Genomic DNA, 22,635 nt, shown 5'->3' on the forward strand with positions numbered 1-22,635 from the left:
GTGCCCCCGCCCACACGGGGGCGGGCTCGGCCCTGGCTCCTGCTCCCTACGGCGGCTACCGGCGCTGCCTTCTTGTCCCTTCGGACGTTGGGGGGTCGGGCAGGGCAGGACATGAGTGACCGGAAGTGCGAGCTGTGAGCGTTGTCGCCCGGGGCGGGGAGGCCCGAGGCGTCGTCGGGCGTCCGCGACTCACGCATGGAGAGAGCTGGGCGACGGGCTGCGCACCGACCACTAACCGGGACGCACAAGCTCTGCGAGGCAGGAGCAGTGCTGAAGCGACCAGCTCTTCGGGCACAGGAACATGAGTCTAGGCCCGAAGCCCGCTGCAGGCGACGCGCGCACGCGTGTGCGGGCCTGCCCCAGTCGCTGGTGAACGACTCGGAGCCCCGGGACTCGGTAATTGGCGCGAGTGAGCGCGCGCATGCGCGGGGCGGCGGCCGGCACGTGGCGGGGGCAGGGCGGCACCGCGTGGGAAGTGGCAGGGTATCCCGGAGGTTCGCGGGCCTTGGCTCACTCTGCCAAGTATAACAGAGGCTGCCGCCACCACGGACCCCACTCTGCTGCCGCCACCTGGTACCTGTATCCCTGAGTAGCTTGAAAGGGGCCAGCGCAGGGCTCCTTTATTCCAAAGTGGGCCCTGGAGCTAGTTGAGTCCCCTCCCTCGTGCAGCTCAGTGGCCTTTCCCTGCAGCCCGTCGTTGTTGGCGGCAGCATGGTCTTCTGTCTGGAGAACGAAGAGCCGTGCCGCCCGCAGCGAAGCAGCATGGTCCGTTTCCAGGCCTCGGAAGTCCAGCAGCTGCTACACAACAAGTTCGTGGTCATCTTGGGGGACTCAAGTGAGTGCCCTTCTAGAATCACACTTCCTGGGCCCGCACCTGCTGTCTGTTTTCTGCATCTGGAGACGTTTTGTCTCCATATCAAACCTCTTTCCTGATCCCCAGTCCGTTCCAGTGAAATGAAAGTCACTCAGTCGTGTCCGACTCTTTGCGACCCCATGGACTGTATAGTCCATGGAAATCCCCAGGCCAGAATACTGGAGTGGGTAGCCTTTCCCTTATCCAGGGGATCTTCCCAACCCAGGGATCGAACCCAGGTCTCCGTCATTGTGGACAGATTCTTTACCAGCTGAGCTACAAGGGAAGCCAGTCGGTTCCAGTGCAGAAGGTTTATTTCCCCAATGCCTTCCACAGGTGTCCTGACAGATGTAGCCTGTCAGGCTTTTCACCCACACCTTGCTCAGCATTTTTCTTCCTGACAGACCCCCACAGTGTCCTCATGGAAGCAGTGTATTGTGTTGTTTGTTTCTTGGGTGACTTGGCCAGCTTACGTCTGCCAGGTCGCTATGTACACCTGAAAGGTATACACCTGGAAGGAACAAAGTCAGTGCCAGGACTTTTTAACTTCACCTTTTCTCATACCTCTAAGTCAATACTCCACAAAGGTGGTGTTGGGCCACCTCAGCAAGAGGCCTGGATTTGGAAGGAGCTGGGGGTGGGGTAAGGCCTCCCTCAGCCTCAGGATCTCTGTCTCCCTTCAGTCCAGCGGGCTGTGTATAAAGACCTGGTGCTTCTCCTCCAGAAAGACTCACTGCTCACAGCTGCCCAGCTGAAAGCCAAGGTGAGGGAAGCTTGGTGGCCATGCCAGTGATGGGCGGGCACAGACTCTGGCTTGGTAGGGGCCTCCTCCCTGGCTTGGGTCTGACCAGCTGGGTGGGGGGGTGGGCAGGGGGAGCTGAGCTTTGAACAGGACCAGCTGGTCGCTGGGGGTCAGCTGGGCGAGCTGCACAACGGGACACAGTACCGGGAGGTCCGCCAGTTCTGCTCGGGTTCTGGCCACCACCTTGTACGCTTCTACTTCCTCACCCGCGTTTACTCCGAGTACCTCGAGGAAGTCCTGGAGGAGCTGACATATGGGCCTGCCCCGGACCTGGTGATCATCAACTCCTGCCTCTGGGATCTCTCCAGGTTGGGGCGGGGGGAGAGTACTGATTGGGGGTGGAGGTATGGCTCAGAGGCCACCCACCCCTGTGTTCTTGCCCACCCTTTGTGCTCCCCAACAGGTATGGCCGCTGCCCGATGGAGAGCTACCGAGAGAACCTGGAGCGAGTGTTTGTGCGCATGGACCAGGTGTTGCCAGATTCCTGCCTGCTGGTGTGGAACATGGCGATGCCCCTAGGAGAGCGTGTCACTGGGGGGTTCCTCCTGCCTGAGGCAAGTGACTGGAGTGCCTCAGGATAGAAGATGGGGCAGCTGATTGGTAGATAGAGGACCCTCCCTCCCGATTCTGCATCATTCCGTGGCTCTGAGATGCTGCATTTTCTCACTCAGCTCCAGCCCCTGGCAGGCTCTCTGCGGCGGGATGTGGTTGAAGGGAACTTCTACAGTGCCACCCTGGCTGGGGACCACTGCTTCGACGTCTTAGACCTCCACTTTCACTTTCGGCATGCAGTGCGGCACCGCCACCGGGATGGCGTCCACTGGGACCAGCATGCCCACCGCCACCTCTCACATTTGCTTCTGACCCATGTGGCCGATGCCTGGGGTGTGGAGCTGCCCAAGCGTGACTATCCCCATGGTGAGCCCTATCACAAGTGGGGAGGGTAGTGATGCAAAGAGGGCCCTCAGAGCATAGGGCTCATAAACAGCAGGACAGAGATCCTCAAGGGGAGTAGAGTCCCTTGAAGGACCATTGTGAATCCTGAGTGTGCTTTCCTTCCCCTGGTCTAGCCCTGTAGTCACCTCTGCATACACACAAATGAGTATTGAGTACATAAGGCAATATGTCAAAAAACCCGTATGCTACAGATAAACAGGAAAAGAAAGGGAGTACTTTTAGATAGGAGTGGATGTGGGGCATCAAAAAGCAGAAGCAGAGGAAAGACAATTCAGGCAGAGTGGTAGAAGCAACAAAGCCCCTTGGCAGGGACTGTTAAACCCTCAGTTCCTGTCTGCTTTTAAAGGGGACATCATGGATGATTGTTTCATGTCTGCTTCTCACCTGGATCATGTCATGTAAGGGTAAAGTGCCTGCCTCAGTTGTTGATAATACATCCCTTTCAGCCCCAGTATCTAGCACAATAGCTGTGTATATGGTACCTGCAGGATGGTGTTTATTGAATTGGAGACGTGAATCATGTTAGAAGGCTGTAGTGGCACTAGAAGATGTGAGGACAGAGAGGCCAAGAATATCACTTTTAGCCTGGAGTTGGAGTATCAGGAAAGTGAATTAGGTCTTTGATCATATAATGGTCCAATTTCTTTGATTTTTTAGGTGAGAACTAAATCTCATCTTCCTTGGTGGCTCAGATGGTAAAGAATCTGCCTGCAATGCAGGAGATCTGGGTTCAACCCCTGTATTGGGAAGATCCCCTGGAGCAGGGCATGGCAACCCACTCCAGTATTCTTGCCTGGAGAATCCCAGGGACAGAGGAACTTGGTGGGCTACAGTGCATAGGGTTTCAAAGAGTCAGACACGACTGAGCAACTAGCACACAAATCTCATCTAAATCAGTTGGGAGAACTTATCTCTATCAGAGGAACGGGTGCTCTAAAGGTTGTAAGGCTAGTTTGTTGTGTGTCAGGTCTTCTGAACCCAGTTTGGAGCCCCAGAAATAGCAACATCAAAAGGAAGAGTTAGGTGGAAGGATGAGTTGGTGAGTTTGATGAGGGCAGACCTCTTTGAAGTACTCTGGAAATGTTGAGTAAATTGAGTCAGTGGTGCACAGCAGGGAGATGGCCGCTAAGGGCATGAATGTGAACAGTGACAGAAAGAGCAAAACAATGGCCCTGTTTGGGAGTTGGAAGAGAAGAGAGACTGATGGAGGAAACAAAAGGAGATAAGGATAGAGGCACTTTCAGGGAGGGGAGAGGCTTTTGGCCATGTCATGTGATGGTTAGGAAGTGAGGAAGTGGTTACATTTTTGAAGGAAAAGTATTGAAGGAGTGGAGTAGGGTTAAAAGAGGCAGTGAATAGTTGAGAAGGGGATGGTGCCTGGGCAAAAATACTCTTTGTGGGAGGAAGTGTGAAAGGAACCCAAACCTGCTGGGAAAAGGAAGTGATGGGATCTTTGTTTTTAACAGAGACTTACTAAACATAGTTATTGGTCTTTGAGGAAGAGCTAGGAGAGGACAGATAGACAAGCTGGGCAATAGAGGGAGAAGACTGGAAGGGATCATGAGGTCAGACTGGAGGGGATCATGAACAAAGACAGAGCCACTGACTATTGAGACACAGGGAAGAAGGAGCATAGCTTGGGCTTGGCCTGAAAAGAGAGGGGACGAGGAAACCTAAGTATGAAGTAGAGGGTGCTGTGTTCTCCACGAGGAGAAAGTTAAGGTTTGGAAGTGTAGGCTGCCAGAGTTCAGGGCGACCTGGCTCCCAGCCCTACCTAAAACAACCATCCTGTTTCTAGACCCATGGATTAAAGACTGGCCAGAGCCGGATCATCTCTTCCAGGGGAGCCAGGGGCAGCCCTCAGACTTCGGCGAGCAGCCGGCCTTGCCCCCGCCCTCTCCCTTACCTCCTCCCATGCCTTTTCCCTACCCTCTTCCTCAGCCTTCCATACCTCCTCTGTTTCCACCTCTGCCCCAGGAACCCCCTTTTTTCCCAGGCCAGCCCTTCCCACCCTGTGAATTCTTCAATTTTAATCCAATGGAAGACTTCTCGATACCACCCCACTTCGGTATGTGTCCCCACAACTTCCCAGCACACCTTTCCAGCCTCTCCTTGAACCTCCCTCAACCTAGTCTCCTGTGTCCAGATGGGCTGAGAGACGTCAGGGACCCCTTGTGTCCCCCCGGGATTGGGTTCTGTCACAGCTGAGTCTGGAACAGCGTCTGTAGACTCATGAATTAGCTCATTGATTGTCAGTTTCCTGACTTGGCAGTGTGGGAAGTGGTATTGCCATTTTGTAGATGGGGGAATTGATGGCCAGAGCAACTCACCCTGAAGAACCAGAACTGCCTGAGGCAGAGTTGCGCTCACCGTGGCCAGAAGCCCGCTCTGATGATGGCTGGTTCTTTTGTAGGATGTGGCCCCGGAGTGAACTGTGTGCCTGGCCCCCTGCCTCCTCCAGTCCCCAGCCCTGTCCCCCATGATCAGCACCGGGGCTTGGCCGTCCACCGGGGGATGGCACGCTGTGTTCACAACAGCCCCTACCATGTGCCGAGGATGGGGGCGCCCTGCAGGCAGCGTCCAAGACACTCAGACAGACTGATCCACACATACAAACTGAATAGCCGGCCTCAGGCCCATTCGGGCACATGGCCGGGGTAGACTGGTTCTTGTGTTTGGGCTGTGTATGCCAGTGGCCCTGCAGTGCCTGTTTGCCACGCCAGGTGTTGGTGTGGCACCTGCTATGCCTGACGTTGTTGTCCATTGCTGTCACCAATAAAGGCATGGAAAAACAGAGTGACATCTTTTTGTGAAAGGGAGGGAGTCTCTGATCTGTGATCTTAAGAGTTGGGAGCCTACCTCTGAGTTCTCTTCCAGCCTCCGAGCTTTCAATCCACACTGTTTAGAAATCATTAAATGCATCTTTCCTACTGTCTCACACACTCAATTGTATTCCTACCAGAACACACGTGTACTTAACAGAGACCCTGGAGGGGTTACCTATTGTCAGCAACTCTTTGCGATTGGGAAATGTCGAAGGCTGAGTTGTAATTGAAACTGTCAGTATTTTATATGGAGTTTGGAATCTGGCTAGTTCTCACCTGTACTAGTCTCACCCATTCATATGTATGTTCATCGTTCCCCTACTCCTAGAGATATACCAACCTTGCCTTGCACAATTTCTTGGCTCATGGTAGACACTCGAAAGTGCTTGGAACTAAGCAAGAAGCTCCCAAGCTGAAGTGGGAGACTGATTAGGAAACCATTACTTAATAGATAGAATATGCAGTGGTAGCAAAGTGAACACAAAACTATTTGGTGGGTGGCAGTAGAAGAGGAGCAGAGAGAGAATTCCAAGGTTGGGAGTAGGGAGTAGGGAGCTGTGCCAAACTTAGTAAGAAAATTAAAAGAATTCAGGGACTTCCCTGATGGTAGTGACTAAGACTCCATGCTGCCAATGCAGGCAGAGGCCTGGGTTCAGTTTGTGGTCAGGGAACTAGATACTTCATGCTGCAACTAAAGATCCTGCATCCCACGTGCAACTCAGACCTGACACAGCCATATTAATTAATTTTTTAAAAGTACAGCATCTCAGCTTTGACAGTTGATCTTGACCCTGGGTTGGGTGTAATATGAGGTGGGGGCTGAAGCATGGCAGTACATTGGTAAGTGATATGAAGCAGGAAAATATGGAATCACGCAGACTCACTAAATAATCCTTAGGTAGAATAGGCTGGAGAAGAGGATGCAGAATTACTGTGTTACCTTTCCTTACTTTTTATTGAAATTTTACTTTGTCAAAGGATGTAACATCTTACACAAATGGAAGTAGCAGACCAAAGAAGTGTTGATCCTTGATGGGTAACTACTAAGTGCAAATGAAAGGAATCTACTAAATTAACACACACTGGTGCTGGGGAAACTGGTACAGACAACATGAGTACCATGTCATGTCATCAGGGCTACTGAGACTTAATGAGAGTGCTTAAAATGAGCTTTGTTTTCTTTGATGTAGACAGAAAGTGGATGAGAACATACAAAAGTGAAACAAAGCCTCTTGTTAGGAAGATAGATAATTTTTATTGCAAAAACTTTTTTTGTCTTGTTTTCATCAGTTTGGCAAATCTTTTGTTCAGTCATTTATTCCTTGGCACAAAACCCTTTTCTTTACACCTTTGAAGCTGGGGCTTCTCGGTGTTGCTGTGGAAAATTGTATACCTCAACTGGTTTATGGAAGAAAATAATATGAGTTACCCAGCTTCACAGAGCCCTCTCTGTTGCTTGCCATCCTGCTCTCTAAGAAAACCTTGTGTGCGTCCTAAGTCATTTCAGTTGTGTCCAATTCTTTTCGAGAACTGTAGCCTGCCAGGCTCCTCTATCTAGGCTTCTCCACTCCCTTCCAGCCCCATCCCAAGTCTGGCACACACACTGTGAGCACTTTGAGACTGTCCCTGTCAATCTACCTCTACGTCTTACGTTTTCACCCCATCTTGCTCTGTGGCTCCCATTGCTGCACAGTGAGGTTTTATAACCTTGTCCTCAGCATCCCAATATAGATTGAAATCTATTGTAAGGATAAAATGGGGATAGATTATTTTCAGTTTGTTGTCATGTAAGCACATAGTACACTTGACTCCTCTATTAACAAATTTTTTATTAAGTTGTGACTGGGAAATAAGAAACTTCAAAAATAGCTGCATACAAGTCATTACATGAATTTAAATTGTTTCCTGGATTTTGTTTTGAGACTGTAAAAACAAAAGCTTATATTTCTCCAGTATGTAGGCACATAGTATGTAGGCTAGTCAAGCATGACAGAACTCAAACTTCACTGACAAATCGTTTAAGAAGAAAAGTGTACATAGACCTCCTCTCATTCATGGAATCTTGGTTTTTAAAAGTGACTCCAATATTCTTTGCTTTGCCGTAACAAGATATTCCTGAAAGGGTTAAAAGATGCACCAGCACAGCATGTGACACAAGCCTTTATTTTTCAAGGGAGAAAAGTCTTAAGAAATTTGGAAAATTGTTTCTTTCAAAAAACTTTAACCCAGGGACTTCCCTGGTGGTCCAGTGATTAGAACTGCCTTCCAATGCAGGGGACCCTGGTTTGATCCCTGGTCAGGGAACTAAGATCCCACATACCTCTCAGTGTGGCCAAAAACTAAAAACAACAAAACCCCAACAACAACAACTTTAACCCAATTAGAGGTCTCCTAACAAAAGCAGATAACTTGTTTTCTGTCACATTCTCCAGTTAATTGCATGCACTGTGTGTTGAGTTCATTTTAGTGTTTAAGTACATCTACCATATACATTGGTGAAAGATAAACTCTTTCTGATTGCAGGGAAATGGATCTAAACTTTTTTAAACTGCTTCATTGAATTATGACAGACAGTAAATTGCACATATTTCAAATGCACAATATGATAATTTTGACATGTATGCAACATGAAACTGTCATCACAATCAAACTTTCCCTTTATATAATCCTTCCCTGAAGCCCTTCCTCACAACCTCCTACATCTTCACATTCGCATCCATAGGCAACTTGTACTAACTGATCTTCTTTCTGTTACTATGGATTAATTTGTATTTCATAGAGCTTTAATGAACGGAGTCATTCAGTAGATACTCTTTTCATCTGGCTACTTTCACTCAGCCCAATGAATGGAATTAATTCATCCATATCATGTTCATTCCTTTTTATAGCTGAGTAGCATTCCATTATATGCAATATCTATGTTTATCCATTTTCCTGTTGAGGGACATGAGCTATTTTCAGTTTTTGACTCTACAAATAAAGCCGCTATGAACATTTTTGTATGAATCTTTGTATGGACATATGCTTTCATTTCTCTTGGGGAAATATCTAGGAATAAAATGTCTGGATCATATGGAAGATGTATGTTTAACTTTTTAAGAAACTACCAAATGATTTTCCAAAGTGGTTGTCCCATTTTACATTCGCACTGACAGTGTATGAGGGTTGAAGTTCTTCCACATCCTTGATGACACTTGGTATCAGTTATCTTTTTAATATTAGCCATTCTAATAGGGGGAAGGTATGGTTTTAATTTGCATTTACATAATGACTAACAATATTGAACATTTTCCTGTGCTTATTTGCAATCTATATGTCTTTTTTGGTTAAGTTTCTATTTAAATTATTTGTTCTTCATCACCATGCCCCCTTTTAAAAACATTACTGGGCTTTGAGAGTTCTTTACTTTGGATCCAAGTCTGTTATCAGATATATATTTTCCAAATACTTTCTCCCAGAGTGTGGCTTGTCTTTTGAAGAACAGAGCATTTTAATTTTAGTCAAGGACAGCTTATTCAATTTTTCTTTTATGAATTATATTTTTGGTGTCATATCTAAGAAATCTCTACCTAACCCAATGTCACGGCTATTTTCCTCTGCTTGCTTCTAGAAGGTTTATAGTTTTAGGTTTTACATTTAAGTCTATGATATGTTTTGAATTAATTTGTGTACATGGTATAAGGTATGAATTGAAATTCACTTTTTTTGCATATGAATATCTAATGGTTCCAGCCCATTTGTTGAAGACTGAGCTTTCTCCACTAAATTCTGTTAACATTGTTGTAAAAAATCATGTGTGTATTACATGTAGATCTATATCTGGATTTTCTGTTTCATTTATCTATTAATATTTGTTTAACTTAATGCCAGTACCAACTCCCTTGATTTCTATAGCTTTATGATAAGTCTTGGAATCAGGTAGTGTTAGTCTTCCAAATTTGTTTTTCTTTATTAAAGTTATTCTGACTATTCTAAGACCTTTACATTTCCAAATGAGTTTTAAAATCAGCTTATTAATTTCTACACAAATTCTGAGATTTTGCGATTGTATCTAACACATAGATCAATTTGGGAACACTTGAGATCTTACTAATATTGAGTCATCCAACCCAATGAGCAAGATATATCTCTCCATTTTTTAGGTCTTCTTTAATTATTCTCAGCAATATGTTGTTGTTATCCATGTATAGATCTGCCATATCTTTTGTCAGATACCCCCAAGTCCCTCGTTATTTTATTGTAAGAAAGATTTTAAAGTATCTTTTTCTGATCATTCACTGCTAGTACAGAAAACTACAACTGATTTTGTATTTTGACCTTGTATCATAACTACAATCATGTACACATTACTTTGCTAAATTCGGTTATTCTGGTAGCTTTTTGATAGATTCCATAGGATTCCCTACTTAGACAATTTTGTCGTCTGTGAATAAAGACACTTCTTGCTTTCCAATCTGTATGCTTTTTATTTATATTTCTTGCCTTATTGTCCTGGCTAGGACATCCAGTACAATGTTAAATAGAAATGGTGAGAACAGACATGCTTGTCTTGTTCCTGATCTCAGAGGGAAAAATATTGTTTTTCACCATTAAGTGTGAGACTAACTGTAGGTTTATCATAGATGCCCTCTGTAAAATTGAGAAAGTTTCTTTCTACTGCCAATTTGCTGAGAGGTTTTGTTTTTATTTTAAATCGGGAATGGATATTGTATTTTGCCAAATGCCTTTTTTATGACTATGGAAATAATCATGTATGCTTTTCAGTTTGATAATATGGTGAAGTCCACTGATTATATTTGAATGTTAAACAAATCATGCATTCTTGGCTTTTAAAAGGAAAGAGAAGGACTTCCCTAGCAGTCCAGTGGTTAAGGCTCCAAGCTTCCATGCAGGGGGCATAGATTCCATCCCCAGTTGGGGAACTAAGATCCTGTATGCTGTGCCACTAAAAAAAAAAAAAAGAGAGAGAGAGATTGTACAGTCTGAAAGTGATAGAGTAAAGATGCTATTTCCTTCTCTCAGAAATCACCCAAGCAAAAATGAAAACAAGAAACAAAAATGTAAACACCATATGAATTAGCTGGATAGGCTGAAAAAAAGTAGTGGAACCACTGCATGGTACAACTTACTTTGAAAATTATTGGGCTGCATTTACTAAAGTTGAACATTTACATTTTCTGTAATTTGACAATTTCACTTCAAGAGATCTGATCTAGACAGATCTACCAAAAAACTTGCACAAGAATATTCATAGAATGTTTTTTCATAGTATCCAAAACTTGGAAACAAGCCAAATGTCCATCAGCAAGAGTGAAAAAATAGTTTTGCCATACAATGAGATTGATATAAAGGAAAACAAAATACTGATAAATGCAAGGATATGGGTAAATCTCACAGATGTAATCCTGAAAGAAGTCAGACACTAGAGTACATTTTGTATGATTTTATTCTGCACAATTTCAACAATAGGCTGCATAGATTCTGCATAGGTTTCAACAATCTAGATGATAGAAATCAGAATCGTGATTACATTTTGAGGGAGATACTGATTGGGAAAGGGCATGATGGAACTTTCTGGAACAATGGGAAAGTTCTATCTGGGTGGTAGTTACCTGGGCACACACACAAACCAACAAATATATAAAAATTTATTGAACCATACCCTCAATACTTGTACACTTATTTGTATGTAAAATGTATGAATTATATGTAAGTTAAAAGGGAGCTAGGGTAGTTTACTGGTGGCTGGTGGACTAGTGGTTAGGATTTTGGGCTTTCACTGCTGTGGCCTGGGTTCAATCCCTGGTCAGGAGATCCCGAAAGTAATGCAATGCAGCCAAATAAACAAGGAAAACAGGATGTGCTGCTTTCCAGTAATGGTTTAACATTAAAAGACACGTAAAAATTTAATTCACCACATAAACAGAATAAAGCAGAATAAACAGTCCTTGTCAGTTTAGTTCAGTCATTCAGTCATGTCTGACTCTTTGCGTCCCCATGGATTGCAGCACGCCAGGCTTCCCTGTCCATCACCAACTCCTGGAGCTTGCTCAAACTCATGTGCATCAAGTTGGTGATGCCATCCAACCATCTCATCCTCTGTCTTCCCTTCTCCTTCCACCTTCAGTCTTTCCCAGCATCAGGGTCTTTTCCAATGAGTCAGTTCTTCACATCAGGTGGCCAAAATATTGGAGTTTCAGCTTTAGCATCAGTCCTTGCAGTGAATATTCAGGACTGATTTCCTTTAGGATGGACTGGTTGGATCTCCTTGCAGTCCGAGGGACTCTTAAGAGTTTTCTCCAACAACACAGTTCAAAAGCATCAATTCTTCGCCACTCAACTTTCTTTATAGTCCAACTTTCACATCCATACATGACTACTGGAAAAATCATAGCTTTGACTAGACCTTTGTTGGCAAAGTAATCTCTCTGTTTTTTGTATGTTGTCTAAGTTGGTCATAGCTTTTCTTCCAAGGAGCAAGCATCTTTTAATTTCATGGCTGCAGTAACCATCTGCAGTGATTTGGAGCCCCCCAAAATAAAGAGTGTCAGTGTTTCCCCACCTATTTGCCATGAAGTATGGGACCGGATGCCATGATCTTCATTTTCTGAATGTTGAATTTTAAGCCAGCTTTTTCACTCTCTCACTTTCATCAAGAGGCTCTTTAGTTCTTCTTCACTTTCTCCCATAAGGGTGGTGTCATCTGCATATCTGAGGTTATTGATATTTTTCCCTGCAATCTTGAGTCCAGCTTGTGCCTGGCATTTTGCATGATGTACTCTGCATATAAGTTAAATAAGCAGGGTGACAATATACAACCTTGACATATTCCTTTCCCTATTTGGAACCAGTCTGTTGTTCCACCTCTCGTTCTAACTGTTGCTTCTTGACCTGCATACAGATTTCTCAGGAGGCAGGTAAGGTGGTCTGGTATTCTCACCTCTTTCAGAATTTTCCACAATTTGTTGTGATCCACACAGTCAAAGGCTTTGGTGTAGTCAATAAAGCAGAAGTAGATGTTTTTCTGGAACTCTCTTGCTTTTTCAACAATCCAGCAGATGTTGGCAATTTGATCCCTGGTTCTTCTGCCTTTCCTAAATCCAGCTTGAATATCTGGAAGTTCACAGTTCACGTGCTGTTGAATCCTGGCTTGAAGAATTTTGAGCAAAATAGTCTTTGTAGTAGATGCGAAAAATTTTTATCATTCAACCTCCACTCATTATCAAAACTGCTAGCAAACTAGGAATAGAAAGGAATTTGACTGGGTAAAGGTGAACTATCAAAACTTTACAGTAATTCTCAATGGTGGAAACTTAGAAGCAGTTCTTTCAAAATCAGGATCAAGTCAAAGGTACCAGTGAGCAGTATTTCCATATGTCATTATCTGGGAATTCCAGTACAAATCGGAAGATGAACATGAAGAAAGAGGTCCTTATCCTCTTATTTCTGGCTTTTAGACAGATGTGGTATCTTTGGGCTTAGAGGACTTTACAACTTTCATATATGTTACAAATATTTTTAAGTATACAGTATCACATATCAGTTTTTTAAAACTGTGTTTTGGTTAGGCGTTTGAAGACATGGGCCAGAAAATATGGTAAAAGCTACACCTCTTAAGTTCTTTTATTTTTAAGATGAAAATATCTGAAAGGTAATAGAGATGTTTGCACCGCAGAAAATGACTTGTCCAAAGTGGGCTGATGTACATCTAGATCCTGACAGAACCTCACAAAATACAGCTCTTTACCCTAGGAAGAATGGAATAATAGACTAGGATTAGAACAGCAGTCGGGGTCAGTGAAGCTCATGAGATTGGGCCCTTTCTTCTCCAGGATTCTCAGGAGCTCTGTCTGAGTTTTTGGCTAGGGGACCCAGGCTAGGGATTTGGGTTAAAGAGATTTTGTAGTCAATGAAGCCGCCGCTGGGAAGACAGTGGGTGGAAGAAGCTCCTTCCTGGCCCCAGGATCTACCAGTTCACCCACTCCTGCTTTTCGCTTCCGTCCCACACGCAGCCAAGTCCGACTCTTCGAAATCAGAGCTGGAGGTCTCCGCCAGGGGGGCACGCCTGGCGACGAGTCTGCAGACTATGATTCGGGGGGATGGGGCGGGGAGGGGGTGAAGGTGGAGGGAAGGTGTTGATTTACGGGGATAGCTGGCACTTCCCTGTGTGGGTGCCCACAGCCCTCTGATCTCTGGCCAGGCTTGGGATTTTCTTCCGAACATCAGGCCCTTGCCCACCGCACTCTGCCTCCACGGTCAACGCACCAGCTTGGAGCTCTCCAGCCGTTGTCCGGACCCTCTCCGGTGCCCCTGAGCCTATGCGCCCCTTACCCGGCCCCTGCACCTGGCGCAACCTCCCAGAGCAACGCAGCCCCCGCCCCTTTCTCCTCCCCTCGGGGCCCAGTCGCCCGCTCCCGCGCCCCACCGCCCCTACCCGCCCACGGCCCCGGCTCGGGGCCACAGACTCTGCGAGCTGGGTCCTCTGCTCACCCTCTAGCGCGCGCAGAGCCGCGTCTGGGTCAGAGCGCCCCCTCGCGGCTCCCCGTAGCAGGTCCAGAGCGGTTCCCCGGCGCCGCCCTGACCCCTTCCAGGGATCACTCTTTTTCCCACCAGGGTGGTCACTCACACCTCTAGCTGAAGTGGCGCCCCCAGCTTTGTCAGCTCCCGTGACACCGTCCTCTGGGACCCTCCCGCATCCTGGCCGCTCTTACTCATTGCTCCCGGTCCTTGGGGCAGAAGAAAGTCTTACCCGGCGCTCCTGCTCCTAGGCGCCCCCCACGGTGCGTGTGCGGCTGTGGAACCTGTCTCACTTTCTCAGATGCAAGTTCCTCGCGGCTGACACCTCCTCCGCTCCGGTTCTTTATGCTCCGCCTGATCGGATTTACTTTTCTGGCCAGGCTGCAGAAGTTACTGGATCCCCACCCACCCCTCCACCAACCTTACCTGAGCATGCTGCAGGGTCGGGCCCGCAAAGAAGCCCTGGTCACTCAGGCCTATGGAACAGCTTCTTGGCCCAAATAGAAAGGCTTAGAACTTCGTTCCGGCATGTTCATTCTCCCCAGGCTTGCATTATTAAGCGATTTAAGTCTAAATGGATAACTTCGTCTACCATAAAAAAACTTTGTCTACCTTATGTTTTTCTTTCCCCTCTTCCAGGTTCCTCACTTTCCCTTTACTTGTATACTCCCTCCCATTTGCCTGCTTCTAGAGTTGGCCATTCCATTCTTTTTTTTTTTTTTAATGTCTGGTTTTGCTGCCATGCATTTTAAATTTGTGTGAAAAGAATTATTTCTCGTTCAGCTATTTTTCACTTAACACTGGGATTTCAAGATCAATCTGTATAACTTCCACCGCTTCTAACTGCTGCCTTATCTCCACAGTGGTCCATTCTCAGATGGTATCCCTTCAACATATTCCCTCACCTGCAGTGCTTCTCAAACTTCGCCCAGTGTATCCCATGGGAGTCTTGTTAAAAATGCAGGCTCTGATTCATGATTCCTGGGGTGAGGCCTGAAACTCTACATGTGTAGTCAGTTTCCAGGTGATGCTGATACTGTTGGCTTTGGGACCACCCTTTGAGGAGCAAGACCATCTTGGGCCTCTGTTAGAATTCTTCTTGGGTTGCTATGTGTCACATAGCATTTTGAGTCACAGGCTATGTGTTGATCTAATTTGATAGGTATTGCCCATTTGCTCTCTGGCCTGCCTGTGCCACCCTACCTCACACCAGCAATACAGGAGGGTAGAAGATATACGTTTACACGGGGAAGGGAAGACGGCTTTCTCCTTGCTCCTGCCAAAACCCTGCCCCTCAGTGTGTCTGGTTTGGGCCAAAACCTCCTCTCTCAATTAGAATGGTCCCAAGGCTCCAGAGTGATATCCCTGGCCAACAACGCACAGCCATGTTAGTGATGGGCCCAAGATTGACATCCGGGTTTCATCTCTGACAGGAGCTTAAAGAACTGGCATTGAGAAGCCCTGGGCTCTTCAGGGCTTTCTTTCCTTCATTGCTTTCTCTTTAGTAGCCTGTCAGGCTGGACTAGGACTCAAACAACCTGACCTTACCATAGGCAAGTAGCTATCCTGTGCCTGACTTCTCATCTCTAAAATGGAATAGTAATAGCATAGCTACAGTTTGTGGTGTGAGGAGTCAGTCCAGGAATTTTGCCCACATACCAGATGCCCCATGGGTACCCCAGGACAGGTGTGCTTGCCTTTGTTTTAACCAACAGAAAAATGAAGTTCAAGAAGGGTTAGCAATTTTTACCAAAGCTGTGGGACTGGAAAGTGGCAGTGCTAGGATTCAAACCCAGCTTGAGCTAATACACCAGAGCCCATGATAGCTATGATGCTTTGCCGCCTCCATGGCCTGCCTTGACCTTGCTACCAGGCCATATTTCAGGGAGAACAGGAAGGAAAAAGGAAGGAAGGACTGTGTCTGGGGTTTCAGGAGCTGATACTGAAAGCATCTGATCAGTGGCACACAGGGTTATGAAACTCCACAGTGAATGGGTTTTAGCAAAAATGAACATGGGTTCTAGGGGTTGGTTCACAGGGCTTGAGTATTTAGGTGGCTGGAGAGGAGGCTTTTAGTTGAGGGATATAGGAACGAGGGTTTTAAGGTGATGTGTGTAGTGGGATCAAGACTGGATAGGAATTGGTGAGGGTCAAGGATTAAGTGGAGGCCTGGTGTTAGGTGGGGGTCAGGTGGGTGGGTCTTACCTATTATGTGTCTTACTTGTAGTGACTAATCACACACTGTTTTGTCTGGAGGGTTAGCTGAAATGTGAAAAGCCAGCATCCTGGGCATCGAGGGATGCCACCTTCCAAGGCTCTCCTGGTGTTGTAAACAGTTTGTTGGGTTGGTTTTAGAAACCAGTGGGCTATGTTTTCCCCACTCACATGGCTGTGCAAGCCATCTCCCGGCACCAAGTCCCCCCCAAGCATTTCACAGTCAGAAGAGTTCAACACCTGCATATTTTGAGATTTCATGGCATATGACCTTTTTACCTCTTGTTCACACTCATCCATCCTCGGTTTACCATTGTAGGGTCCAAACTGTATCCAGGACAGAACATTTCTCTGAAGGCCTAGAGAAGCTTTCTGCTCTTTAGAGTTCCATACAATATCTTACAGTTTTCTGGTCTTTACAAAGTACTTCACACACAGATATTATTGCCTTTGACTCACAGCAGCTCCATGACAGGACCCACTTAATACCAAGGCTCAAAAGAATTAATTGGCCAAGGTCACACACTGCATAGGTGGGTGAAATGGGACTTGTTTGTTTTTCCATAGCAAACCTTAGGAGTCTTAAAGAATAAGTTCTCCCTGGGAAACTCACTGTGTTGGTTGGCTCATTTCCCAGACTTGGGGATGTGGATGAGGCAGGAGGTAGGAAGTCTAGGGAGTGGGGAATGCTTGGGCAGAAACATCTGGAAGGTGAAGGCTGAGGTCTCATGAGGATTCTGGCTAGTCCTCTCCCAGCTACATTTTGTCTTTGAGCCCTTTTTAGAGCCTGGGCAAGTGAAAAGAGGCGGTTGGTGGGGGGAATGGTAAATACAGGTAGAAGTTGCTCTGAGTCTAAAGCTGAGACAGTTGAGCAGCTGCAAGAAAAAGATGCTGCCAGCTGCTAAGGGGACCCCAGTAGCATCAGCACATGCACATGGAAACTCCTGATGGCTTGGCCAAGCTCTGCTCATGGCTGAGCCTTCTGCCCTAACATCTCTTCTCGAAATTTCTGGCCCTCCAAACAAGTACCTACAGCATCAGCTTGAGGGAGGTGCCCAGAGGTCAGGCCAATCTATCCTGCTAGCTCCAGCAATATCACCCAAGTCCTGCCCAGTCCCAGCTAGAGACTGTAGGTCGGGGGCCTGCTGACACAGAAAGGCCCTGGTCCCACTGCCCTCCCTCTCCCCTGGGCCTCAGGCCCTAGGCCAGGGCTCAACAGACACAAGCAGCGGGATGGGGTTGCCCTTCTATTGGTCCAAGTCCTGAGCATTGCCTGGGTGAGACATGGAGGTGAGGAGGCCCACGAGGCTCAGTAGTGTGGAAAACAGCAGCAGGAAGGAGGCCGTGAAGAGCAGCGCGGGCAGGGCGCTGAGCAACAGCAGCAGGACAGCCGGCAGCAGATGGCGCCACACCGCAGCCGCCACGGGCCACAGGGAGCTCAGGAGGTGGGAGCCGGTGGTGAAGAGTGCGTGACACAGCATCAGGGCCAGCAGCAGGTAGAGGATCCCCTCCAGACCCCACAGCACACGCTGCAGTGGCTGCCGCCAGCCGGACGTAGCCCACCACTGGATCCAGCTCGGGGGCACGTGACACATGCACCAGCGCACCCAGCCCTCCCGAGAGACCCAGGCTGACCAGGGCACCGCGCGCTGCAGCCCCTCGCCGGCCCCGATGGCATCTGTCTCCACTCGCAGCTGCTGCATCGTGGTTGGTGCACCTAGGGAGAGGGCCAGGCCAGGTGCAGGAGCAGCCTTGGAGATGCCTGGGACCTCAGGGCAGGTGCGGGTGCAGGGATCAGGAGGGACCAGCATGGGTGTGGTGGGGCTTTGAACTGGGGTCTTACCTCTGGGCAGAGCCACCTAAGTCATGTTGCTTCCCGCCGCACCCAGGACAGCCTGGCAGCCACAGTTGAGCCCCCACTCTCAGTGCCCCCACCCTCCCCAGAGGAGCCCTATTATGACCCGGGTCGGGGTGGGGGCCAGCCAAGAGGGAGACCACTGCTGGGTGTGAGGTTTCCCTGAGCTTCTCTCGTGGACCCTTCAGGCTTTAGGGGAGCCTGGTGAGTCCACAGATGTAGTTTTTCAAGTTTTCTTGTGGAAAGCCCTCTTTGGAGCCCTCCTTTCCCTGCTGGCCTGTATCCAGCCCTGCTTCACTCTCTTATAATTCTTTCAGGAGACGTTCTCTAGAATCACAGAGGAGGCCAGAATAGCCTCCCCCAACTTACAAGTTTCGAGATGGCTCCATACCCTGCACTGGGCTCCCTGCCCCTTATTTCACATTTTACTGATGCCCTCAGACTCAGACTTAGGTATCCACTGTCCACATTGTGAGGCCAGAGGTCCCCCGAGATGCAGGCTGGGGGGATAAAGGAGTATCCTCCCATCTTCCCAACCTAGGATGGAGGAAAGGAAGCCTGAGGAAACAGCATGGCCAGTGTATTTCCGGAGGGCACTCAGGTCCAAGGATGGAGGCAAAAAGCAAGGGCAAGCAGGGCCAAGGGCACACCGCGGGCTCCCAGGAGCAACCCTGCGCCCAGGAGCAGCAGCAGCAGAGCCTCCTGGAGGCTGAGTCGTCCTGAGACTGCCACCGTGGGTGGAGCCTCCTGCTGCCCTGGACCCTCGCCAGCCCCCTGACTCTGGCCTCCTGTGAGATGTGTGTGCTGTGACCAGGTGGGACCTGCAGGCCTGGGGAGAGAAAGGCCGGCAGCTAGGCTTTGGGAGGCTGATGGTTTGCTCACCTGCCCACCCTATAGGCTGCAGTCCACTTACCGGCGGAGCATGTCGAAGGCCAGGAAGCTGACCAGTAGCAGCAGCAGCAGCAAGGCTGGGCCAGTTGTGGAAAAGATGGCCCGAATTGTCAACCCCAGTGCCCCCAGTCCTAGGACACTGTCCAGGACCTGGGCCCAGCTAGAACCCCAGGGGGACACACATGGACCCACTGGACTAGCTGATCCCTCCCCAGCACCCATGCCCCTGGGAGGGACTGGGGTAGGAGAAACAGCAGCTTCGGGCCTGGGTAAGCAGAGGTGCGTCATGGAGGAAGGTGGAGGTTACAGGAAGTGCTGGGCAAGGGGGGTAGTGGGAGCATGGGAGGGGGTGGTGACAGGCCTTAAGGGTAGGCTCAGGCAGTGGGGAGTTGGACTGTTTGGAATCTCCCCCTCCTCACACACCCACTCACCAAACCCTCCTCACCTCCTCCCACTTCGGTCAGTCATTCTGGTTGGTTGAGCAGCTGGAGCATTGTGACCTATTGCCAGGTGGGGTCCTGGGTAAGCGGGGTGGGGTGGGGTGGGGGTTGATAGTGCTGGCCCTGGCCTCATAATTAGCTGGTGGTGTAGCCAGAAGGAGGTCTGACGTTTAAGAGCTAAGACTCATCTTCTTGTCTTTGCTAATTCTCCACCCAAGGGGCCCGTGGGGATCTGGGTTGCCAGGAGGCATTCTAACCCCATCACCACCTGGGCAGCTGACCAAAAGAGGAAGAGCCACTTTCTTTGTCTCACAGGATCCCAGGACTAGGTGTCCAGGGGCAAGTCACTCAACCTGTCTGTCCCCAGTTCTCTCCCTTGAGAGCAGGCTGATTGGGCATTCATGTGGGGGATTTTTCAGAACTTCAGTCCTGGAATGCACGGATAGACTCTGCCAAGAAGCAACCTGAGGCTTTCTGGAGTGGGGTAACCACGTGACCTGCTAAATGGGGGTGGGGCAGGAGGGACTGTTTAGGTGTTAGAAGCAGTGTGGTTTGTGGGAGGTGTTCTGGATACTGGCATTCCAGAAATGGCACAGAGAATGTGACTGTAAGAGGGCTGCAATATAGTAACCCCAAAATTGGAGGTTAAGGTTACCCTCCAAGAATGAAATTAAGAAGAATGAACATGTATGAAGAGATTGATCTGGAAAAGAAACCTGTCTCCACTGATAATCTGTAAATGGTCACAGAGGTTCCAGCACATTTCAGTTTAGTGACTTGAGAGGCAAGAGTGAAAAGGGGTCATAATCGAGAGAACTTAATCCTTGTTCTCATATTTTGAAGGAAAACTGATGGAGGTAGAGGTAGGGGGACAGTGGCCATACAGCCCCTAGGAGAGGAGGAGACAGAACAAGCGTCTTGCTGCATACCTGTCTCCAGGGGACTCTGTTCAGAGATTCAAGCCTAGTGACCTTGACATATTTGGTGATGGCGGGCTCAACAATGATAGAGCCAGTGCCACCAGCCCTTGGGAGCTTTCATTGGTTGCTTTTTACTGAGTCAGCCCAAAATAATAAAGCAACACCCACAAAATTTTCAGGAAAATTATTTACAACTTAGTAACATGGCATCACTGACTCGATGGACATGAGTTTGAGTAAACTCCGGGAGATGGTGATTGATGGACAGGGAGGCCTGGTGTGCTGGGATTCATGGGGTTGCAAAGAGTTGGACACAACTGAGCGACTGAACTGAACTGAACTGAACTGAACAGAACATTGGAGAAGGCAATGGCACCCCATTCCAGTACTCTCGCCTGGAAAATCCCATGGATGGAGGAGCCTGGTAGACTGCAGTCCATGGGGTCGCTAAGAGTCAGACATGACTGAGTGACTTCACTTTCACTTTCCCTTTCATGCATTGGAGAAGAGAATGGCAACCCACTCCAGTGTTCTTGCCTGGAGAATCCCAGGGACAGGGGAGCCTGGTGGACTGCCATCTATGGGGTCGCACAGAGTCGGACACGACAGAAGCGACTTAGCAGCAGCAGCAGCAGTAACATATATCTGTCTACATGATTATTAAGTACGAGGGTAAAGACACTTTAAGTCAAACAAGGTCTCGAAAACCTGATCTTGCATACATTCTTTCTTAGAAAGCTACTAGTGGATGTGCTTCAGAAAAATAATGAACTAAACTAGGAAAGAAGTGAGGCTAACAACAGGAAAGGGATGATGAGAGAGACCTGGGATGTCAGCAATGTTTCCAGATAAAGAAAGCAAGCAACCCTAGCCTAGAATCAAAAGACAGATACTCCAGAGGGGTGTCTCTAGGAGAAAATAAAGCTGATTATCTGCTGTTTTTAGACATATGCAAAATATTTAGTTCATTTGGAAGCTTTGGGATTGAATTAACTAGTTTCCTAAAAACCAAGCAAATGATAAAATAATTGCTAAATCCAAGAAATACAAAAATTGAACAATAATCATGATCATAATATAAGAACTGATTATTGACTCTAGTGATTAAGCTCTTTTGGGAAGATGGCAGGGGGAAATGTATATTTCCCCCCAAAATGTGTATTTTGGTGTATGTTGCGGGGAGGGCTGGTAGGAAAGCTAAATCCTTAATTCCATAGCAGGAAATCTACAGATAAAATCTAAACATAAAAGTCCAAGAAATATACCCCAATACAAAATGAAAAGTTTAACGTTTAGGGGGAAAAATATTCAAGAAATAACAATAGAAACATAAAGGTAAATACAAGGAGAAATAAAAAACTGAAAGTGGTTAACCTGGTAATAGAGAAGCATAGAGAAGAATCTTCTGTTAGAAATCTAAATGTGATGTACCTTTAAAATCATATTCTGTAGTATTTTGATTAAAATGATTTCTTTCTTTCTTTCTTTCTTTCTTTTTTTTTTTAAAGCAAATAAGTGTTAGTGTCTTATGGTGGAGATCAGGAATATATCCTCCCAGTTTGAATGAAATACCAATCTCCTAAAGTTAGGTGGATATACTCTTGTGACTTGAGATAAAATTTTCAGTAACAGTATCAAACACCATCAAACTCAGAAAGCCGTGAATCTCATGCATTTTAGATGGAGTTGCTCTAAACCTCCATCTAGTGCTTCTCAGCCCACATGAATCTCCTGGGGTTGAATCCTCTGGGAATTTTTTAAAAATGCAGATCCTTGGCCACACTCTGAGGAGCAAGGCTCTAGAAGACATTGGTGCACAGAAGAGAGATAGCTGGGGCAGGAAGTTGTGAGGGGAGAGAGGCATGTAGGAAGATACATCCAGATGCCACCAGAGTCCCCATCAGCGCTCACCTGCCTCACAGGAGAGCACTTAGTGGAGAGTGACTATCAGGAACAGGAGATTAGGAGGCACAGAGAGGCAGCAGATTAGGTTGCTTCTCAGTTTGTGCAGCCAGAGACGTAGCCTCCTTTCTTCTCTTGATAATGTTTTGTTCTATCTACATATGTGGGAGCAAGAGGACTATATTAAGCTGTTTCCCTATCTTTAGTTCATCCAGTTAACTTAGGGGCCCTCAGGAACCACATATTATCTCACTTCGTCACAGCAACCCAGAAAGGAAGACATTATTGTTCCCATTTTACAGATGAGAAAACGGAAACTCAGAGACAAAATTACTGTCTAAGGATACCCAAACAAAATGAGCAGCAGAACTGGCATGTGATATTAAGCTTGTGGTACCAAAGTCATCTATCATCTCTGCCTCCAGCCACCTGATCACACTGGGGAGCATCCAGGAGAGT

At 47.4% G+C, this 22,635-nt stretch overlaps 3 protein-coding genes across 4 annotated transcripts; 1 reads left to right on the forward strand and 2 right to left on the reverse strand.

Moving 5' to 3' along the window:
- The first annotated feature begins 34 nt into the window (after window positions 1-34).
- Window positions 35-5,406, forward strand: PCED1A (PC-esterase domain containing 1A). 2 transcript variants are annotated; one of them, XM_065921559.1, is made up of 8 exons: window positions 35-396; window positions 670-835; window positions 1,537-1,616; window positions 1,725-1,963; window positions 2,059-2,209; window positions 2,327-2,573; window positions 4,411-4,680; window positions 5,026-5,406. In XM_065921559.1, the coding sequence occupies exons 1-8, from the start codon at window positions 196-198 to the stop codon at window positions 5,271-5,273; spliced, it is 1,602 nt and encodes a 533-aa protein (XP_065777631.1). In that variant the 5' UTR covers window positions 35-195; the 3' UTR covers window positions 5,274-5,406. The 2 variants fall into 2 exon arrangements, with proteins under 2 accessions (XP_065777631.1, XP_065777632.1); XM_065921560.1 differs by having other exon boundaries at window positions 36-396; window positions 691-835.
- Window positions 5,407-17,415: 12,009 nt separating this feature from the next.
- On the reverse strand, window positions 17,416-17,871 carry TMEM239 (transmembrane protein 239). Its single transcript, XM_065919645.1, has one exon. The coding sequence runs from the start codon at window positions 17,869-17,871 to the stop codon at window positions 17,416-17,418; it is 456 nt and encodes a 151-aa protein (XP_065775717.1).
- Window positions 17,872-18,620: 749 nt separating this feature from the next.
- C2H20orf141 (chromosome 2 C20orf141 homolog) lies at window positions 18,621-19,202 on the reverse strand. The gene is made up of 2 exons (XM_065919157.1): window positions 18,937-19,202; window positions 18,621-18,852 (listed from the first exon to the last, which is right to left on the reverse strand). Exons 1-2 carry the CDS (start codon window positions 19,200-19,202, stop codon window positions 18,621-18,623), a joined length of 498 nt encoding a protein of 165 aa, XP_065775229.1.
- Between the last annotated feature and the right edge of the window lie 3,433 nt (window positions 19,203-22,635).

Source organism: Muntiacus reevesi, chromosome 2, assembly GCF_963930625.1.
Source record: "Muntiacus reevesi chromosome 2, mMunRee1.1, whole genome shotgun sequence".
Taxonomy (NCBI): Eukaryota; Metazoa; Chordata; class Mammalia; order Artiodactyla; family Cervidae; genus Muntiacus; species Muntiacus reevesi.